The sequence below is a fragment of the Neovison vison genome, chromosome 1 (assembly GCF_020171115.1).
Source record: "Neovison vison isolate M4711 chromosome 1, ASM_NN_V1, whole genome shotgun sequence".
In the NCBI taxonomy this organism is placed as follows: Eukaryota; Metazoa; Chordata; class Mammalia; order Carnivora; family Mustelidae; genus Neogale; species Neogale vison.
In genome coordinates, this window is record NC_058091.1 from 186,519,801 (window position 1) to 186,535,860 (window position 16,060).

At 34.7% G+C, this 16,060-nt stretch overlaps 1 protein-coding gene across 2 annotated transcripts in view; it reads left to right on the forward strand.

Moving 5' to 3' along the window:
- The window catches only part of FBXL17 (F-box and leucine rich repeat protein 17), a 506,779-nt gene that overhangs the window by 38,162 nt on the left and 452,557 nt on the right, over window positions 1-16,060 (forward strand). For both annotated transcript variants that reach the window (XM_044264392.1, XM_044264400.1), the window contains exon 4: window positions 11,585-11,716. In XM_044264392.1, the coding sequence (XP_044120327.1) occupies window positions 11,585-11,716 (132 nt within the window). The remainder of the gene's footprint in view (window positions 1-11,584; window positions 11,717-16,060) is intronic.

Genomic DNA, 16,060 nt, shown 5'->3' on the forward strand with positions numbered 1-16,060 from the left:
TTGAATATGCTTTTATCCAAAGAAGAGATACAAATGGCTAAGAATCACATGATAACATGCTCAACATCATTAGCCATTAGAGAATTGCAAATAAAAACCACAGTGAGGGGACGCCTGGGTGGCTCAGTTGGTTAAGCAGCTGCCTTCGGCCCAGGTCATGATCCCAGCGTCCTGGGATCGAGTCCCACATCGGGCTCCTTGCTCGGCGGGGAGCCTGCTTCTGCCTCTGCCTGCCATTCTGTCTGCCTGTGCTCGCTCGCTCTCCCTCTCTCTCTCTGACAAAAAAAAAAAAAAAAAAAAAAAAACCAACCAAAAAACCCACAGTGAGATGCCACTTTATACCTGCTCTGATATAAATATGTCCAAACGAACCCCCAAAAAGAGAAAATAACAAATTGATGCTTTGGATTTGGAGGAATTAGAATTTTGTACATTGCTGGTGGGAATGTAAAATGGCACACCTGGTGTGGAAAACATTTTGGTGGTTCCTCAAAAGATTCAACACAGAATTACGATATGACTCAACACTTCTACCCTAAATATATACCCCAAATAATTGAAAACAGTGACTGAAATAGGTACTTATTTATATTAATTTTCATAGCAACATTATTCAAAAAAGTCAAGGTGTGGAAACAACCCAAATGTCCATTAAGAGATGAATGAGTAAACAAAATATATATATGTTTAATGGAATATTCTTTAGCCGAATAATGGAATGAAATGCTGATATAGGTTATCACATGAATGAACCTTGAAAACATGCAAAGTTAAATAGGCTAGACACAAAGAACAAACATAGTATGATTCTACTTATATAAAATAATCTAAAATAGACAAATTAATAGAGATGTAACAGGTTCTCAGGGGCTGGGGGGAATTAGGAAGTGGGGAGTTGCTTAATGGGTAAAGAGTTTGGGTGATTTGGAAATAAATATGGGTGATGGTTGCATAACACTGTGAATGTAATTAATGTCATTGAATTAAATACCTAAATATGAGTAAAATAGCCATTTTTATGTTCTATATATTTTACCACAAAGGAGAAAAAGGAATACATGTTTTTAGGTTCCAGATTTGTATAAGATAAAGGAAAATGTGAGTCTCATCTGTTCTGTCTCTATGTATCCGAGTGATGTTCAGTCAATTAGAGAATGAGCAGGTATTGAGCATCTACCATGTGTCAGGCACTGTTCATATGTTCTTACTATATTTTTATATGTTTAATTCCTTTTTTTTATTCACATCTACTCTATGAGATAGGTATTAATCCTTGTGTATAGATGAGGAAGCAGTTACGGAGAGATTGTAAGTAATTTATCTGAGGTGAAGTAGTAAGTGTTAGGACTGACACTCCTATCCAGGGGCGTCTAGAGTTCATACTAAACCTACTTAGTTCTTCCCTCCAGTTTTCAGATGACATGGCACATGTCTTATCCCTATACTGATAATGGATGTTTATTAGACTGAAAAACTAGAGATCTTGAAAAACCTTTTATTATCAAACTGTTATGTTTAAAGGATATTTTAAGTATTCTTTTTCTAAATGAGCATCACAAATATATGTTGGTTGCTTTTTGTTTATGCTACACAATTGAATCTTTACAACAGCACTAAGGTTGTATTTCAAGGTGAAAAATGTCATCTCATGTAAGTTAAGGAATTTGCTCAAGTTCATATAGCTGGGAAAGTATGGAGCCAGTATTCTTTTTCAATTCTGCTTGATCTCTGAATCATATCATGTGGTGTCGTGTCCAGGATTTTATGCTGGATGTCCAATTCTAGAGAGTCCAATGACTAGAGAGTATTTTTCTTCTATAACTAGAAATGTAGAGCCTTTATTATAATGCCAAGAGGCTTTTTTTGTCCTGGAAATTCATCTTTATGGCATTTCTGAAACATTCCCTTTACATGAATCCTAACGAATAAGTTTTCTAATAGCTTCCTTTTTTACCCATTAATAATAATTAATAATGATACATAACATATATTAAGCACTTTTATATGCCTTGCAGTATGTTAATTAGCATTTCTATGTGCATTTTCATTTTTTAATCTTCTCAATAACTCTGTGAGTATAAGTATGCATTGTATAAGCTTGATGGGCCCAACATTAGAAGTTGGTCAGTTAACTAAGAATCAGTTAAATAATAGTCACAAAAATCAGTGTGTATTATAAACATTTTAATTAAAAAATTATATAATGTAATTCATTAGTGAGTCTTTTGTCTTTTGATATAGGGTTAAAGCCTTTTTCTAAAGTTAGAGATGACTAGGTAGAGCTTGGACTTTTCATGCTTAACAATGATGTGACCTCCATGATTTTTAGTTGTTTTTTCATAGAAATGGTACAGGAACGTAGAACTACTAATGAAATAGGAGTGCAGCTTTGTTCAGAATATGATTTTTCCAGTACAGATCTTCTTCAGTTTACCATGGGATTACATTCAGTGAACTTATCATAAATTGAAAATCCCCTAAGTCAAAAATGCATTTACATTTCTTTAGAGGAGGGGGAGGGGCAAAGGGAGAAGAGAGGGAGTATTTTTATTTTTTTTAAAAAATATACTTATTTGAGAGAGAGTGCGCAAAGTGAGTGAGAGAGAATACAAGGTCGGGGTCGGGGTGGGGAGGGGCACAGGGAGAGAGAGAAGCAGACTCCCTGCTGAGCAGATAGCCAGCCAGCCGCTCCATCCCAGGACCCTGAGATCATTACCTGAGCCGAAGGCAGACCCCTAACGTGCTGAGCCACCCAGGTGCCCTGGGAGAATCTTAATCAGGTTCCGTGCTCAGTATGGAGTGTCCAGCGCTGGATCTCTTGACCCTGAGGTCAGACCCAAGCCTAAATAAGAGTTGGATACCTAACCAAGATACCCACTCACCTCCAAAATGTATTCTATACACCCAACCTACCTAACATCATAGCCTAGCTGACTTTAAACTTGATCAGAACACTTACATTAGCTTACAGCTGGGCAAAATTGTGTTAACACAAAGTTGGTCTTATAATCAAGTATTGACTAGCTCATGTAATTTATTTACTATTACATGAAAGTGTAAAACGGAATGGCTGTCTGGGTTAGAATGATTTTAAGTGTACTGGTTGTTTACCTTTGTGATTACATGGCTGACTGGGAACCGTGGTTCCCTGCTGCTGCCCAGCGTCAAGAGAGTGTATCTTCATATTCCCAGGCTGGAAAAAGACCAAGTTCAAAATTTGAAGTTTGGTTTCTGCTGAATGTGTATTGCTTTTGTACCATCTTAAAGTAAAGAAATCATAGGTCAAACCATCCTAAGTTGGGGCCCATATGGTTGTCTTACCTAAAACTAATTCAGCAGCAGCTTTTTATGTCTTACCTTCATTGAATGCAAAACATTCAACCTAGTTTTTATAGGAACAAGTGTCTTTTTTCTTATTAAGTCAGTTCATTCATTTATTAATATAATTATGTTATAAAAATTACAATCAGAAAAAACAGATTTGGGAACAAACATCCCTGCTTTTTGGCAGTGTTTTTTCCCTCACTTTTATTGGCACTTTCTCTTTCAGTATGTTGATATCTTTTATTGTGGTAAAATACACATAGAATTTACCATTTTAACCACTTTTAAGCATACGATTCAGTGGCATTAAGTACCTATACAATGTTGTGTAACTATCACCAATATCTATTTCTAGAACTTTTTCATCATTCCCAAGAGTAATTCTATACCAATTAAACAATTACTTTGTATTCTCATTGCCTTTCTCTCTCATCTTCTAGTAAGCTCTGCTTTGAGTTCTGTTTTATGAATATTATGCCTATTCTAGCTATTCCATATAAGTGGAATCATACAGTATTAATTATTTTGTGTCTGGCTTATTTCACTTGGCATGTTTTCAAGGTTCACGTATGTTGTAGCATATAACAGTTTCATTCCTTTCCGTGGCTGAATAATATTCCATTGTATGTATAAACTTCATTTTTTCTATTCATCTGTTGATGGACACTTAAGAGCTTTCTGTGCTTTTAAAGTTAAGTTGGAAAAATTTTGTTCTCAATACTTTCTTAGTTGAAACAGTAGTGACAGAGGTTTTGGGAGAATTGGTGCTAAATAGCATTCTTGCTGGTTTTCTAAAATGTAAAATATCGTTTCAGTGTGTAATAGATTATAATCAAAGGATTATTCCATATATGTTAAAATGCATTATTCCATATATGAATTTTCATTTACTCTGAATTTTAATTAAATACCATGCCGATAAAATTTTAAAAAATTAGTATTGGCACATATTTTGGGAACTTATGTGGCATATTTTCATTGTATTTACTTGACAGAGAGTGAGAGAACACAAGTAGGCAGAGAAGCAGGCTCCCCACTGAGCAGAAAGCCCGATATGAGACTCCATCCCAGGACCCTGAGATCATGACCTGAGCTGAAGGCAGAGGCTTAACCCCCTGAACCACCCAGGTGCCCCCTGGAATTTTTTTTTTAAATAAGGCAAAGTTGATATAAATGTAGGGAAAAGATTCAAATTTGAGTTCTTATAATGGGTCAGATGAGTGGCATTTTGAAAGATTTGCATTGCTTTCTTCCATATCTCATTGTCTGTGCCACTGTACTACAAATGATGAAACTAATGAATCAAATTATAAAATTGTCATTTTTGTGATTTTTATAAATATGAACAGTTAATGTAGATGGGTGAAGTTGCTAGAAGATATGGATTGAATTTTATACATTGTTCTCATTTGCATTTGTATAATAATTACAGTGGTGACAGATTCGGAATGGAAAGTAGAAGGAATAACTTTCCTTATCTAGTGAAGGCAGCATATTTTAAAAAATATTTTCTTAATAATGGTTTTGAGCAACTTTCATGTGGCATTGGAAAACCTAATCTTGTTTTTAATCCCATAACATTGTTGTGGTTTCATTTGTCTAGATTCATTGTCCATTGAAGTATACTCTTCCTAAAATTTTGTTTTATTATAAAAATTACCTGGTGATAATAGATGTCTTCCTTTTTTAAAAAAATATTTATTTGTTTATTTTAGAAAGTGAGAGAGAATGAGCAAGTGGCGGGAGGGGTGGACGGAGAGGAGGTGAGAGAATCTCAAGCAGACTCCCCACTGAGCATGGAGCTCTGTGTGGGGCTTGATCTCATGACCCTAAGATCATGATCTGAGCTGAAACAAAGAGGCAGCTGCTTAACTGACTGAGCCACCCAGGCTCCCCACAGATGGTTCTTAAAACAGATTCTCTATTATGAATTCTCAAGTGTAGTGTTCAGTAAGTATTTTACTTAAAATTTGAGATGGGTAGGAAAATTACCTCCCAACATTTTACAGAAAATTTTGAAAAATACCTTTGGGTGTGTTTGAGCAAATTTTTGAATAACCTTGAATGATTACCATAAAGAAGAAGAGAATGAATAAAGAACAATCCATTTTCTATTTATTTACTTCAGTCCATTTGTAGTTCTGATTGCTGTCACATGTGAAAATGAACTATGGCTTAATGGGTAGATGGAATAGATTCTTTTAAGTGATGGAGTGACCACGGGCACCCTTTTCATTTAACATTTCCCTTCAAGGTTGACTAGTGGGTGCCTTTGACACATTATTGTTCTTCCTGAGAAGAACAATATTGTTCCCCTGATAGAAGAGGGGTCTTCTATCACTATTTATCTGACTTGTCCCTGTTACAGGTACCCAGATACTGAACCGATGTTGATAAAAATTCAGAACCTCTTAAACTGGTTTTTATGTGTTAGGTCTTATAAGACCATTTACTTGGGTGAAGAGTGATCTTTAGGATTGTACTTGGCATGAATGCCTCAGATACAAATAGCAATGAAGGGCAGGCTGGGTGAGAGTGGAGAGGTGTGGCTGGAGCCAAAATTCCACAAGGTTGATAATCTCCATTACCAGGCAGGGCCCTCAGGCAGCAGTTTCACAGTACCCAACCAAGGTAAGTGATGATATTCATCTAATCAACATCAGCCAGATAGGGATTTTTATCTAATGATGAGTAGTTAACATGTCAGAGTGTTCTTTGGTAAGGTAGAAAGTAATATGGGGATAATTTTGAGGTGTTTGTAAATCCTTTAGGTACTAATTTTTGCTGGGATAAGAATTAATGAGACTAAACTATTTACTTGATAACAGAAGGAGATGGATTATAATTTAGGGATTCCTACCCTGGCACTGGTTCCTGTAGAGGTTTCTTCTAGTGGGTTTCTGTTCTGCTAAGTTGTTTTTCTGTGTCCATCTTTTTGTCTATCCAATTTTGGGGGCAGAGGTTTTCCTTGAAACCTCATTTCTCTAAGAAGAGTTGTTGATTTTTCAATTGTTCAGCTTTTTACTTGTTAGTATGGAGTGGTAACTTATAAGCTTCCTCCTATGCTGGACTGGAACCTACAGGTTGATTTAAAAAAAATTACTATTGCTGTATGATAATCTAATCTTAATCTTGTTTACACTCAGTTTTATGCCTAATATGGTGTATTTGTGGAAAGTACAGTGTCTATAATTTGAGTAATTTAGAAAGGCCTTGTAATGGGGCTTGGTTTTACTCTAGTACCACCTTTTGTATCCCATCTGATAGCCGGGGCTCTCCATCTTGGTAGGGCCAGAGCATCAATGTCTCTAGTACTGCCTTTCTGAATAGAGAATTCCACATTTAGAAGAGTTCTGTACCACTTCTATGGTTTTTAGGTAGAGGAGTAATTGAACTAAATTTAGGGCATGTTGACAGGGATATTTATATAAGCCTTGGTTAATGCCCCCTGAATGTTTTCCTGTGGACAATGGACAAGACAGTCGAGGCATTGAGAGATCTGAACATTAGCAAAACTGGAAAATATACCAGGTAAAATGATTGATTCTTCAGTGACTGGATAGTCTGGAACCTTAGGACATTTATAGTTGGGGTAATGTGATTAGTACAGATAGGCAGTCATGGAAATGTAGTCTTGCCTCTCATGCCCAGTGGTGATGTCTAGTTTCTGCAGTGAGAATAAATGACAGTAATAACCCCCTGAGGTACTCTTTTCTGGTAAGTTTCTGGGACTTTCCTAATGCTGATGTCTGTTGAAGCCATCTACATTGTTCTTATTTGTGTATGGCTACCCATGTAGCCCCTACTTATATGTAAAGTCACTTATTTGCATATAAGTCCATCAAAGACACTTGTTAAAGTCAAAATACCAGGTAATCAGCTTAAAACTTTCTCGTAGGTTATAGCAGTGTGACTTACATGTGTTAACATGCGACTCTGCCAACCTAGCTACACAAACTAATGTCTAAGATCCTACCAGATACCTCTCCCCCTTTTAAAAAAGATTTTTATTTATTTAAGAGAGAAAGGATGGGTGCACGAGCGGGAGGAGGGGCAGAGGGAGAAGCAGATTCCTGAGCAGGGAGCCCAATGGGGGGCTTGATCCCAGAACCCCAAGATCATGACCTGAGCTGAAGGCAGACGCTTAACTGAGTGAGCCACCCAGGCACTCCTCATTCACTCCTGCTACATAGATTCTGTTGTATTTTTCAGTGATCTTGGTTGGTGCATTAAGGTGTTGAGGCCTCTTTACTTCCTAGGATCTGAACATTAACAAGAGAAGGGAATAGGGACAGAGGAAAAATATCAAATCAACTTTGTTACTCAGAAAGGCTAGATTGGAGAGTATTGTTTAGAGTTAAATGGGCTTGTTAATTCTGGAGTTCGGCCAGCAGACCCACTCATAATCAGCCTGGCCAGGCCAGCAGAGGGGCCTACAAATGTAGAAGGGATGCTTGTTTGCTGTGGTCAGTTTGTTTCCAGGAGGAAGAAGGGTGGAAATGAACTGAACATGTCCAGTTCATTAAACACAAACTAATCAGCAGAGAGACAAGGAATTAGGCGAATCGAACTTTCTTCAGAAAAAAGAAGCAGTTCCCTTCCAAACCCGTCTATATTTTCTTGATTTATCCATTTCAGACTATCTAGGCTGATTCCTTACTATGGAAGATGGGAATTTAGCTTACTTACCCTTCCTTGTCTCCTATTTTCTCATCCTCCCAACATAATTCTTTTATAATTTTGATTACATAAGTATTTGGTATTTATATTTTACAATTACGCACATACCTTTTATTCTCTATAAAATTTTGTTATTATTGAAATTAATAAATGTCTTTTTGTCCCCTTTAGTTTACTTTTTTTTTTAAAGGTCTTAACACAAATGGAGCTAAAGGTTTTCCCACAATTGCATTAGTATATTGAGATGTAGAGAGTCAAATATATCTTCTCATAGCAGATTTTCTGGGGATAGTCTGAAGGCTCCATTTTGGATTTTTCGCATACAAGTGCTCTTGCAGTAATGGTCATCTGAGTATCTTAACCTTTACCATTATCCTTGAGGTTTCCTGATCTTGTAGTTGTTTTAGATATCCTATTAGATGCCATAGGTTCTTTCTCTTGGTGTGTTCTTACGTTTTGTAGAGGACAGATTCTAGTAGCTTCCTGATAAAGAATATATGGGAGGTAAATCTTTTGAGAATTTGCAGTCTGAAAATGTCTCTGTTCTATCCTCCCACTTAATTTGTAGTTTGAATCCTGAGTATAGGATTCTAGGTTTGAAGTACTTTTCCTTCAGAATTTGATGGCATTGCTCTGTTGCCGTCTTTCAGTATTGTCATTAAGAAGTTTGATACCTTTTTTATCCTAATCCTTTGTATGAAATCTGTTTGTCTCTGGAAGTCTATAGAATCTTTTTTTGTACTCTTTAATTCTGACATTTTGTGTTGATTTGCCTTGCCATGGGTCTGTTTTTGTCATTTGTGCCGGACATGTAAGTGAGCTCTTTCAGCTCATACCCTTTCATCCCGGAATATTTTATAGAATTATTCATTTGAATTTCTTCATTTCTGTCTTATAAACTTTCACGTCACCCCCACATTTTCAGCAGTATGCTTTTGCTGTCAGCTATGCATGGTGTACCCCAGTCCAAGAACCCTGTGTTTTACTCGCCCCAGTGAACTCTGATCTTTTTGCTATTGTGGGAGAGTGGACTTGGCAGTGATGGGGAGGGGATCTGACTGGTTAACTACTCTCTAAATAGACTTTAAAGAATCCTGGTGTTTTTAATGCCAGCTGCACTCTAAATGCCAGATGTGTGTCAGCCTATAAGGAGTTTTGTAGTATAGTGATTATCAAGTTGCTTTTACACTTTACCCACTGTTGGCTTTGGAGTCAGCTTTTTTAGGTGTGAGTGATGGGCCATTGTACATTTGTTCTTGAAGTATATGTGTGCTTTTATGCATTATTAGATCTGGTAGTTGATCTAATGAATATAATGAATACTAGTGAACAAAAATGGTATTTCATGCTCTCTGCATTGGTAGTAATATTACATAAACTTATCTTTGATTTCTGTTGTTTACAAAGTCATGTGTATTGCCAAACTACTGTGATTTTTCATTTACATTAATAAGTGAAGCAAAAGCTAGAGTTCAGTTAGAGGATAGTATGAAAGCTAAAATGTACTCCTTTTTTCTCATCTGCTTTCCTGGAATTCCTGAAATCTACTTGTGGACACAATTTAGAATTCCTGAATTAACTGGAACATGGTTGTATATGAGACCATAATCATCGTTTCCCATATTCGTACATTTTTCAAAGAGGCCTCTTTATATCACGTAACCAGGATCAGCCTTTTCATTCATTCAGCAAATATTTACTGAGTATCAGCTAAGTTAAACAGAAGACATTGGGCTCCAGGGACAGTTAATTATCAGGCAAAACTTATTTCTTTGTGGAGTTTACATTTCTAGTGGAATATATAATTGGTTATAGTGTGGCCTAGATGAAAATAACATAGTGTAACTATATCAGCACCCCTGGAAAAATTAACTGAGTTCACATATCATTGTTTTACTTGAAACAGAACTTGAAAGTTTTCTTTAGTTATTAAAGTAACATTTATTTTTAAAAAGATGTGGTAAGATTGATAGGCAGAAAAGAAAAAAATGCATTACTGCACTAATCAGAAGAAAACCCACTGTTAACACCTTGGTGTAATTTCAGTCTCTTTTCTATAAGGATATGCACATATGTATATTTAAATATGCATAATTTGTAAAAATTGGATTATATTATAAAAACTTGTGTAAATTTTTCATTTTTCTCAAGTGTGTACTTCATTTTTAATGGCTATATAATATTCAGTTTTCTGAAAACCCTGTAATTTGTCTCTTTAGGTGGTTTTCTATATGTTACGATTAAAATATCCCTTTTGCTAATTTCTTATAGTTAAATCTTAGTCAAGTACTTCTATTTAATTCCAAGTTTATTATAAAAAATTTATATATATGGAAATTTTGAAAGAATTTTACAATGAACACCTATATACCCACTACCTAGATTTTATATTTACTATCTTTTTTGTATTTCTTTTAAATTTTTATTTTAATTGCAGTTAGTTAACATACAGCATTATGTTAGTTTCAGACGTATAATGTAGTAATTCCACAGTTCCATATGTCACTCTGTGCTCATCTGACAAGTGCACTCCTCAAACCCCATCACCATTTCTCTACCCTACAATTAACCTTTTAGTATGCTTACTTTATCACATAATCTATCCAATTATCTATCCCTCTGTAGTTAATTTTTTGGTAAAACTAAGTCATATTTTCTTATTTATGTTGAGTAGCCATCCAGGAAGATTTTTAATATTGTTTACACTCTTACCAGTGGTATTTTGTGTACTTTTTTCTAATCCTTGCTGACACCGAGTTTTATTTAATGTAATTTTTTAGATAATTTTTGATATAAAGGTTTTACTGAATAAGTTTCTGATTTTAGCTCTAAAGTGACTCTATTCATATGTAATGCTCATGAAACAGCATTCATTTATAGTTTGCTTTGATCATCTAAGCTGTAGCTTTTGAAAAGAAATGAATGTAATTTGTTCTTTGTGATACTTAATGGTTTTAATGGGTACATTTTACCTGTTTGGTAACCCTTTAAGGTACAGTTGGGGTTTCAGTCAGGAAATCTTTAGTTCTTGTGTTTTCAGTTTATGCAATTCTGTGTGTCAGTAAGTACTCTAAAATATAATCTATAGCATATTCAGACTTTTTTCTCTTTCACAGAATAAGTGAGCTCTTGGAGAGAAATGATTGATTGGGGTAATCAGAACTGGAAGAATCTAATGAATTAAATATTCTTTCATTCATTAGAACTTTGCCTCACTTCTTAGATCTTTGTTTTATTCCTTGGAACTGAGCCCTGCAAATATAATAATATAAATGATCAGGAGAAATAAAAATGTGAATCTGAGGTCAATGTTAAGGAATCTAGGCACCTTGGGTCGGCATATAATATAAGGTAGTTGATGCAAGGATGTAATTAGAAGATGCTAAAACTTACCATACTGCTTTAAGTTATAGATTGCCTACATTCTGTTTTATTTTAAAAGTAGTTAATGTTTAACTTTGGTATTGCTGTTTTTAAAAATTATATGGGTATCCCACTAGGAATGTGTTATCTTTGTTATTTTCTCAGCATTCAATCAAATCTCTCTCTCTCTTTTTTTTTTTTTTTTTTTTTTTAATAGCTGGGCTCAAAGTGCAGAGAACTCAAAGATATTCATTTTGGCCAGTGTTACAAGATCTCAGATGAAGGCATGATCGTCATAGCTAAGGGCTGTCTGAAATTACAAAGAATATATATGCAGGAAAACAAATTAGTAAGTACTTGTTATCATCTTTGTGTTTTTTATTTTGTTTCTGACCTTTCATTTCCTTATAACTTCGCTTACAAATTTTTATCTGCTTATTTTGGTGTTTTAGAGGCAAATACTACTTAAAGCAAGAATCCTCTCAAAACGATTTTATGAATTGATCCTATAACTCTATAGGTGCTTTTTTGTGATACTTGAAAGTTAAAAATTCCTTTTTGTCTATGTTCTGACAGTGAACTAACTCAGGTGAATTGGAGAAAAGTGTTTGTAGTTGCTGAATATAAGTATGTGGTTGTTGTTCCTTCTGATTCCCTAAGGATTGTAATACTTTTAGGTAGTTATAATTTTTTACTATTAAGAAAGATGTACACATGTGAAGTAGAACCTTTCATTTAGTATGCTGAAAAATGGAATTTATTAAACTGAGGCAGATAATGTTTGTAGTTATATAGATTTTCATGTTCTAAGCACATACATATATAACTCATCACACTTAATGTGTGATACATTTTAAAAACCATATAATTTTCTTTTATTGAGATATAATTCACATACTGTCAAATTCACTCTTTTAAAGTGTTACAACTCTGTGGTTTTTAGTATATTCACAAAGTTGTGCAGTCGTCATCACTAATTCTGGAACAGATTCGTTATCCCCAAAGAAACTTTGTGCTTGTTAGTTGTAACTCTCCATTCCCCCCTTCCTTTAGCTCCAGGCACCTGGTAATCTACTTTCTATCTCTATGGATTTGCCTGTTCTAGGCATTTCATACAAATGGAATTTACATAGTATTTGGTATTTTGTGTCTGACTTCTTTCACTTAGCATAATGTTTTCAAGGTTCTTTAATGTAGTAGCATGTATCAGAGCTTCAGTCTTTGTAATGGTTGAGTAATACTCCAAATCTTTTAGATTTTGATGATAGGTATAGTATAAGTTAACAGAAAAGGTTGTCATTAGGGAGGCACTTGTAGATTCTCCATGTTGAGCAATAGTATACTTAAAAATGTAGGCAAGGTGTTGTTGCATATTTACAAAGGAGACCTGCTATTTAATTGTATTCCTCAAATAAAGAGCTCTTTTTGTTGCTCCTTGGAATTAGTTTATAAAATTTGATAAATATATCTCATAAATTAAGTTTTGAAGGGTCTCTAGAAGTGTCAGCACTTCAAATGAGATAATGCTATTTATTTATTTATTTGGGAGAGGGTGAGGATGGGGAGGGCAGAGGGGCAGAGGCAGAGGGAGATAGAGAATCTTAAGCAGGCTCCATGCTCAGCATGGTGGAGTTTGATCTCTCAACCCTGAGATCATGACCTGAGCCAAAATCAAGGGTCTGACACTTAACTGACTGAATGACCCAAGTGCCCTGAGATAATGCTACTTTATTATTTTTTAAAGTTTTTATTTATTTATTTATTTTGAGAGAGAGAGAGAGAGAGATTGCACAACCTGGAGGAGGGGAAGAGGTAGAAACTGACTCTGCTCTGAGTTGGGAGCAAGATGCAGGACTCTATCCCAGGACCCTGGGATGCTGACCTCAGCTGAAGGCAGATGCTTAACCTACTGAGTCACCCAGGTGCTCAGTAATGCTACTTTAAAAGAAGATTCCAGTTAGAAAAATCAAAGCACTATGAACTAAAAGTAAATGCTTTTATTATGTAGAATTATATTTGCCAATAGAATTATATTTTCTCTTGAGATTATATGGTAAAAATCCTTTATATTTCTCTTTACATTTAATACAAATTTAATAACTTCTTTTAAAATAGTATGAACTTGTAGAATGAATGAAGTCTTCTGGGTCAGAGATAGTGAATTTTTTGTTTTTTAAGATTTTATTTATGTATTCGACAGAGGGAGAGAGAGAGCAAGCATAGCAGGGGGAGAGGGAGAAGCAAGCTTCCTGCTGAGCAGGGAGCCCAGTGTGAGACTCAATCCCAGAACCATGGGATCATGACCTGAGCCAAAGGCAGACGCTCAACTGCCTGAGCCACCCAGGTGCCCTAAGATACTGAATTTTTAAAAACTGATATTCACTCAATAATATTGTGATTTTGGGGGAGTTACTTAAGCTCTGTGAACCTCCCCTGCATACAGGATTATTAATACTTGTGTTTTTACAGGTATATAGCTCTGAGAATTAAATGACATAAGGTCCTTAAATTGTGTAATATAAACTTGAATCTATAGGAGGCACTAAAAAACTAGAATGACATTCTAGTTTTATGACATTTTTATGACATTCTGTCTGTATTTGTTGTCTTTTGGTTTCTACTTTATACTCAAATTGAAGGATGGTAAACCAAACTTAAAATTTTTATATTCTTTACATAATGGGAATATTTGTTGAGTAGTTATTATTTATTTCCTTGTTGAGTAAACACAGAGAAATGTTTTAGTCATGAAATTTTTTTAGTCACATGAAAATTTTTAGTCAACAGTTTCCCAAAGGAGTTAATTGTATATGTTTTGAAGTTTCTAGTTATGTCCACATTTGTTTTTCCTTAATAATGTGGTCCATTAAAAAGATGTTATATACTTAACATGCTAAGAGAATCAGTTTTATATGTAGTATTACTCAGTAAACATTTGATTTCATTGGAAATTTGACGTAGTTTTAAATCTTAAAGTTCATTTCAATAAAGTTCCTTCAATTTAAGGTTCTAGAAAGGGAAACTTAGAATCATTTGAACTCTTTGCACTGAGCAATTGAATTATTGATAGCTATCCTCCCATTCGAGCTTTGCTTTGTGGTTTTAGAATTCATGAAATAATGAGAAATCCTTATATTTGTACAAAGCTGTAATTTTAAGTAGTTAAGGTCTTTTCATTCTGAGAACTATTATTATTAGTCCTTTAAAAACAAGTATTTTATATGGGGTGAGTAGAAATAATAGCAGTCTGGTTAAAGGCAAATAATATTAATATACTTTTATATATTTATACAATTATACTGCATATGTAATTATAGGTAGGAAATATCACTAAACATCACTAAATAGATTTTTTTTAAGTTAACAACTAACAGAGATATTTAGAGAATGCTATGTCTGAAAGGATGCCAACAGAATTTGATTTGTACTGATACTGATCATTAACGAAATTATTTTGCTAATTCTCTTATTATATTGTATTTTCTCAGGAGTTTTAGAGGTTCATTGTATAGTCTAAATATAATCGTAGCATAGTGTTTCTTTGGAAGTGTAAACTTTGCTGACTTTAAAATATCAAATTCTCTGCTTTTATATATTGGCAGTACTTAAGTATATGTAGTCTTCATATTCTATCTTGGCCTTTAGATGGCAGCATTGTCTTTGTATATTTCAGGGACATAGCTTTTGTGTCCTTGATATTAACTATAAAGATATAATGCTTGTACATAGTTTCTACAGGTATTATAGTTTATTTTAAATTTTTGTCCTTTAGGTGGTTTTGGTGTGACTATTTCTTTAAAAAATTTGAAATATTAGTTGCATCTGTAACGTTACAATATAAACTTGCTATTTTACACAAAACAAAGCTATTTGAACATTCTCTGTGGCACTGATTTAAGTAAGGTAAACTTTAGGGGAAAGATTCCTGTGTTTGTCAGAGGGAGAAGTTTTACTCAGGTGGAAAGTGAGGAAAATGACTTTACATTTTAAGGTAAAGTATTGAGAGCATGTACATGTAAAATCTTCCTCAACAGAGAATGAATTTATGTTTTAGTCATTTTTTTTTAAAGATTTTATTTATTTATTTGACAGACAGAGATCACAAGTAGGCAGAGAGGCAGACAGAGAGAGAGAGGAGGAAGCAGGCTCCCTGCTGAGCAGAGAGCCCCATGTGGGACTCGATCCCAGGACCCTGAGATCATGACCTGAGCCGAAGGCAGCGGCTTAACCCACTGAGCCACCCAGGCGCCCCTGTTTTAGTCATTTTTGAGTGAGACAAATACCATGATCCTCTATGATGTATTTTGTATTTGCTATGAATCTGTTGTATAGACTTTAGAAATAGATTTGAAGAATGCAACTATGATGAGCTATTTGTATATTGTATACAGTTATTTTCCTCCTTCTGGTGATGGCTTTTATATCACATCTCTGTCGTACTGGCTACAAAGTTATTTTTAAGTCATATTTAGTTTGTATGTACAGTTATTGATTACCTGGACACCTTTTTAAGTACATTCTCTTTGCTTCTTTACTCTTCTTGCTCCAGATTCTGCTTCTTTACTAAAATTTGGACAGAGAAGTTCTTTGGCTATCTTCTTATTCAATTGTGATGGGGTCAGATGGATTGGATTATCTGCCAATTATTATACAGCCTGACATTTGAAAGTACTAGGATTTTATAATTTATTTC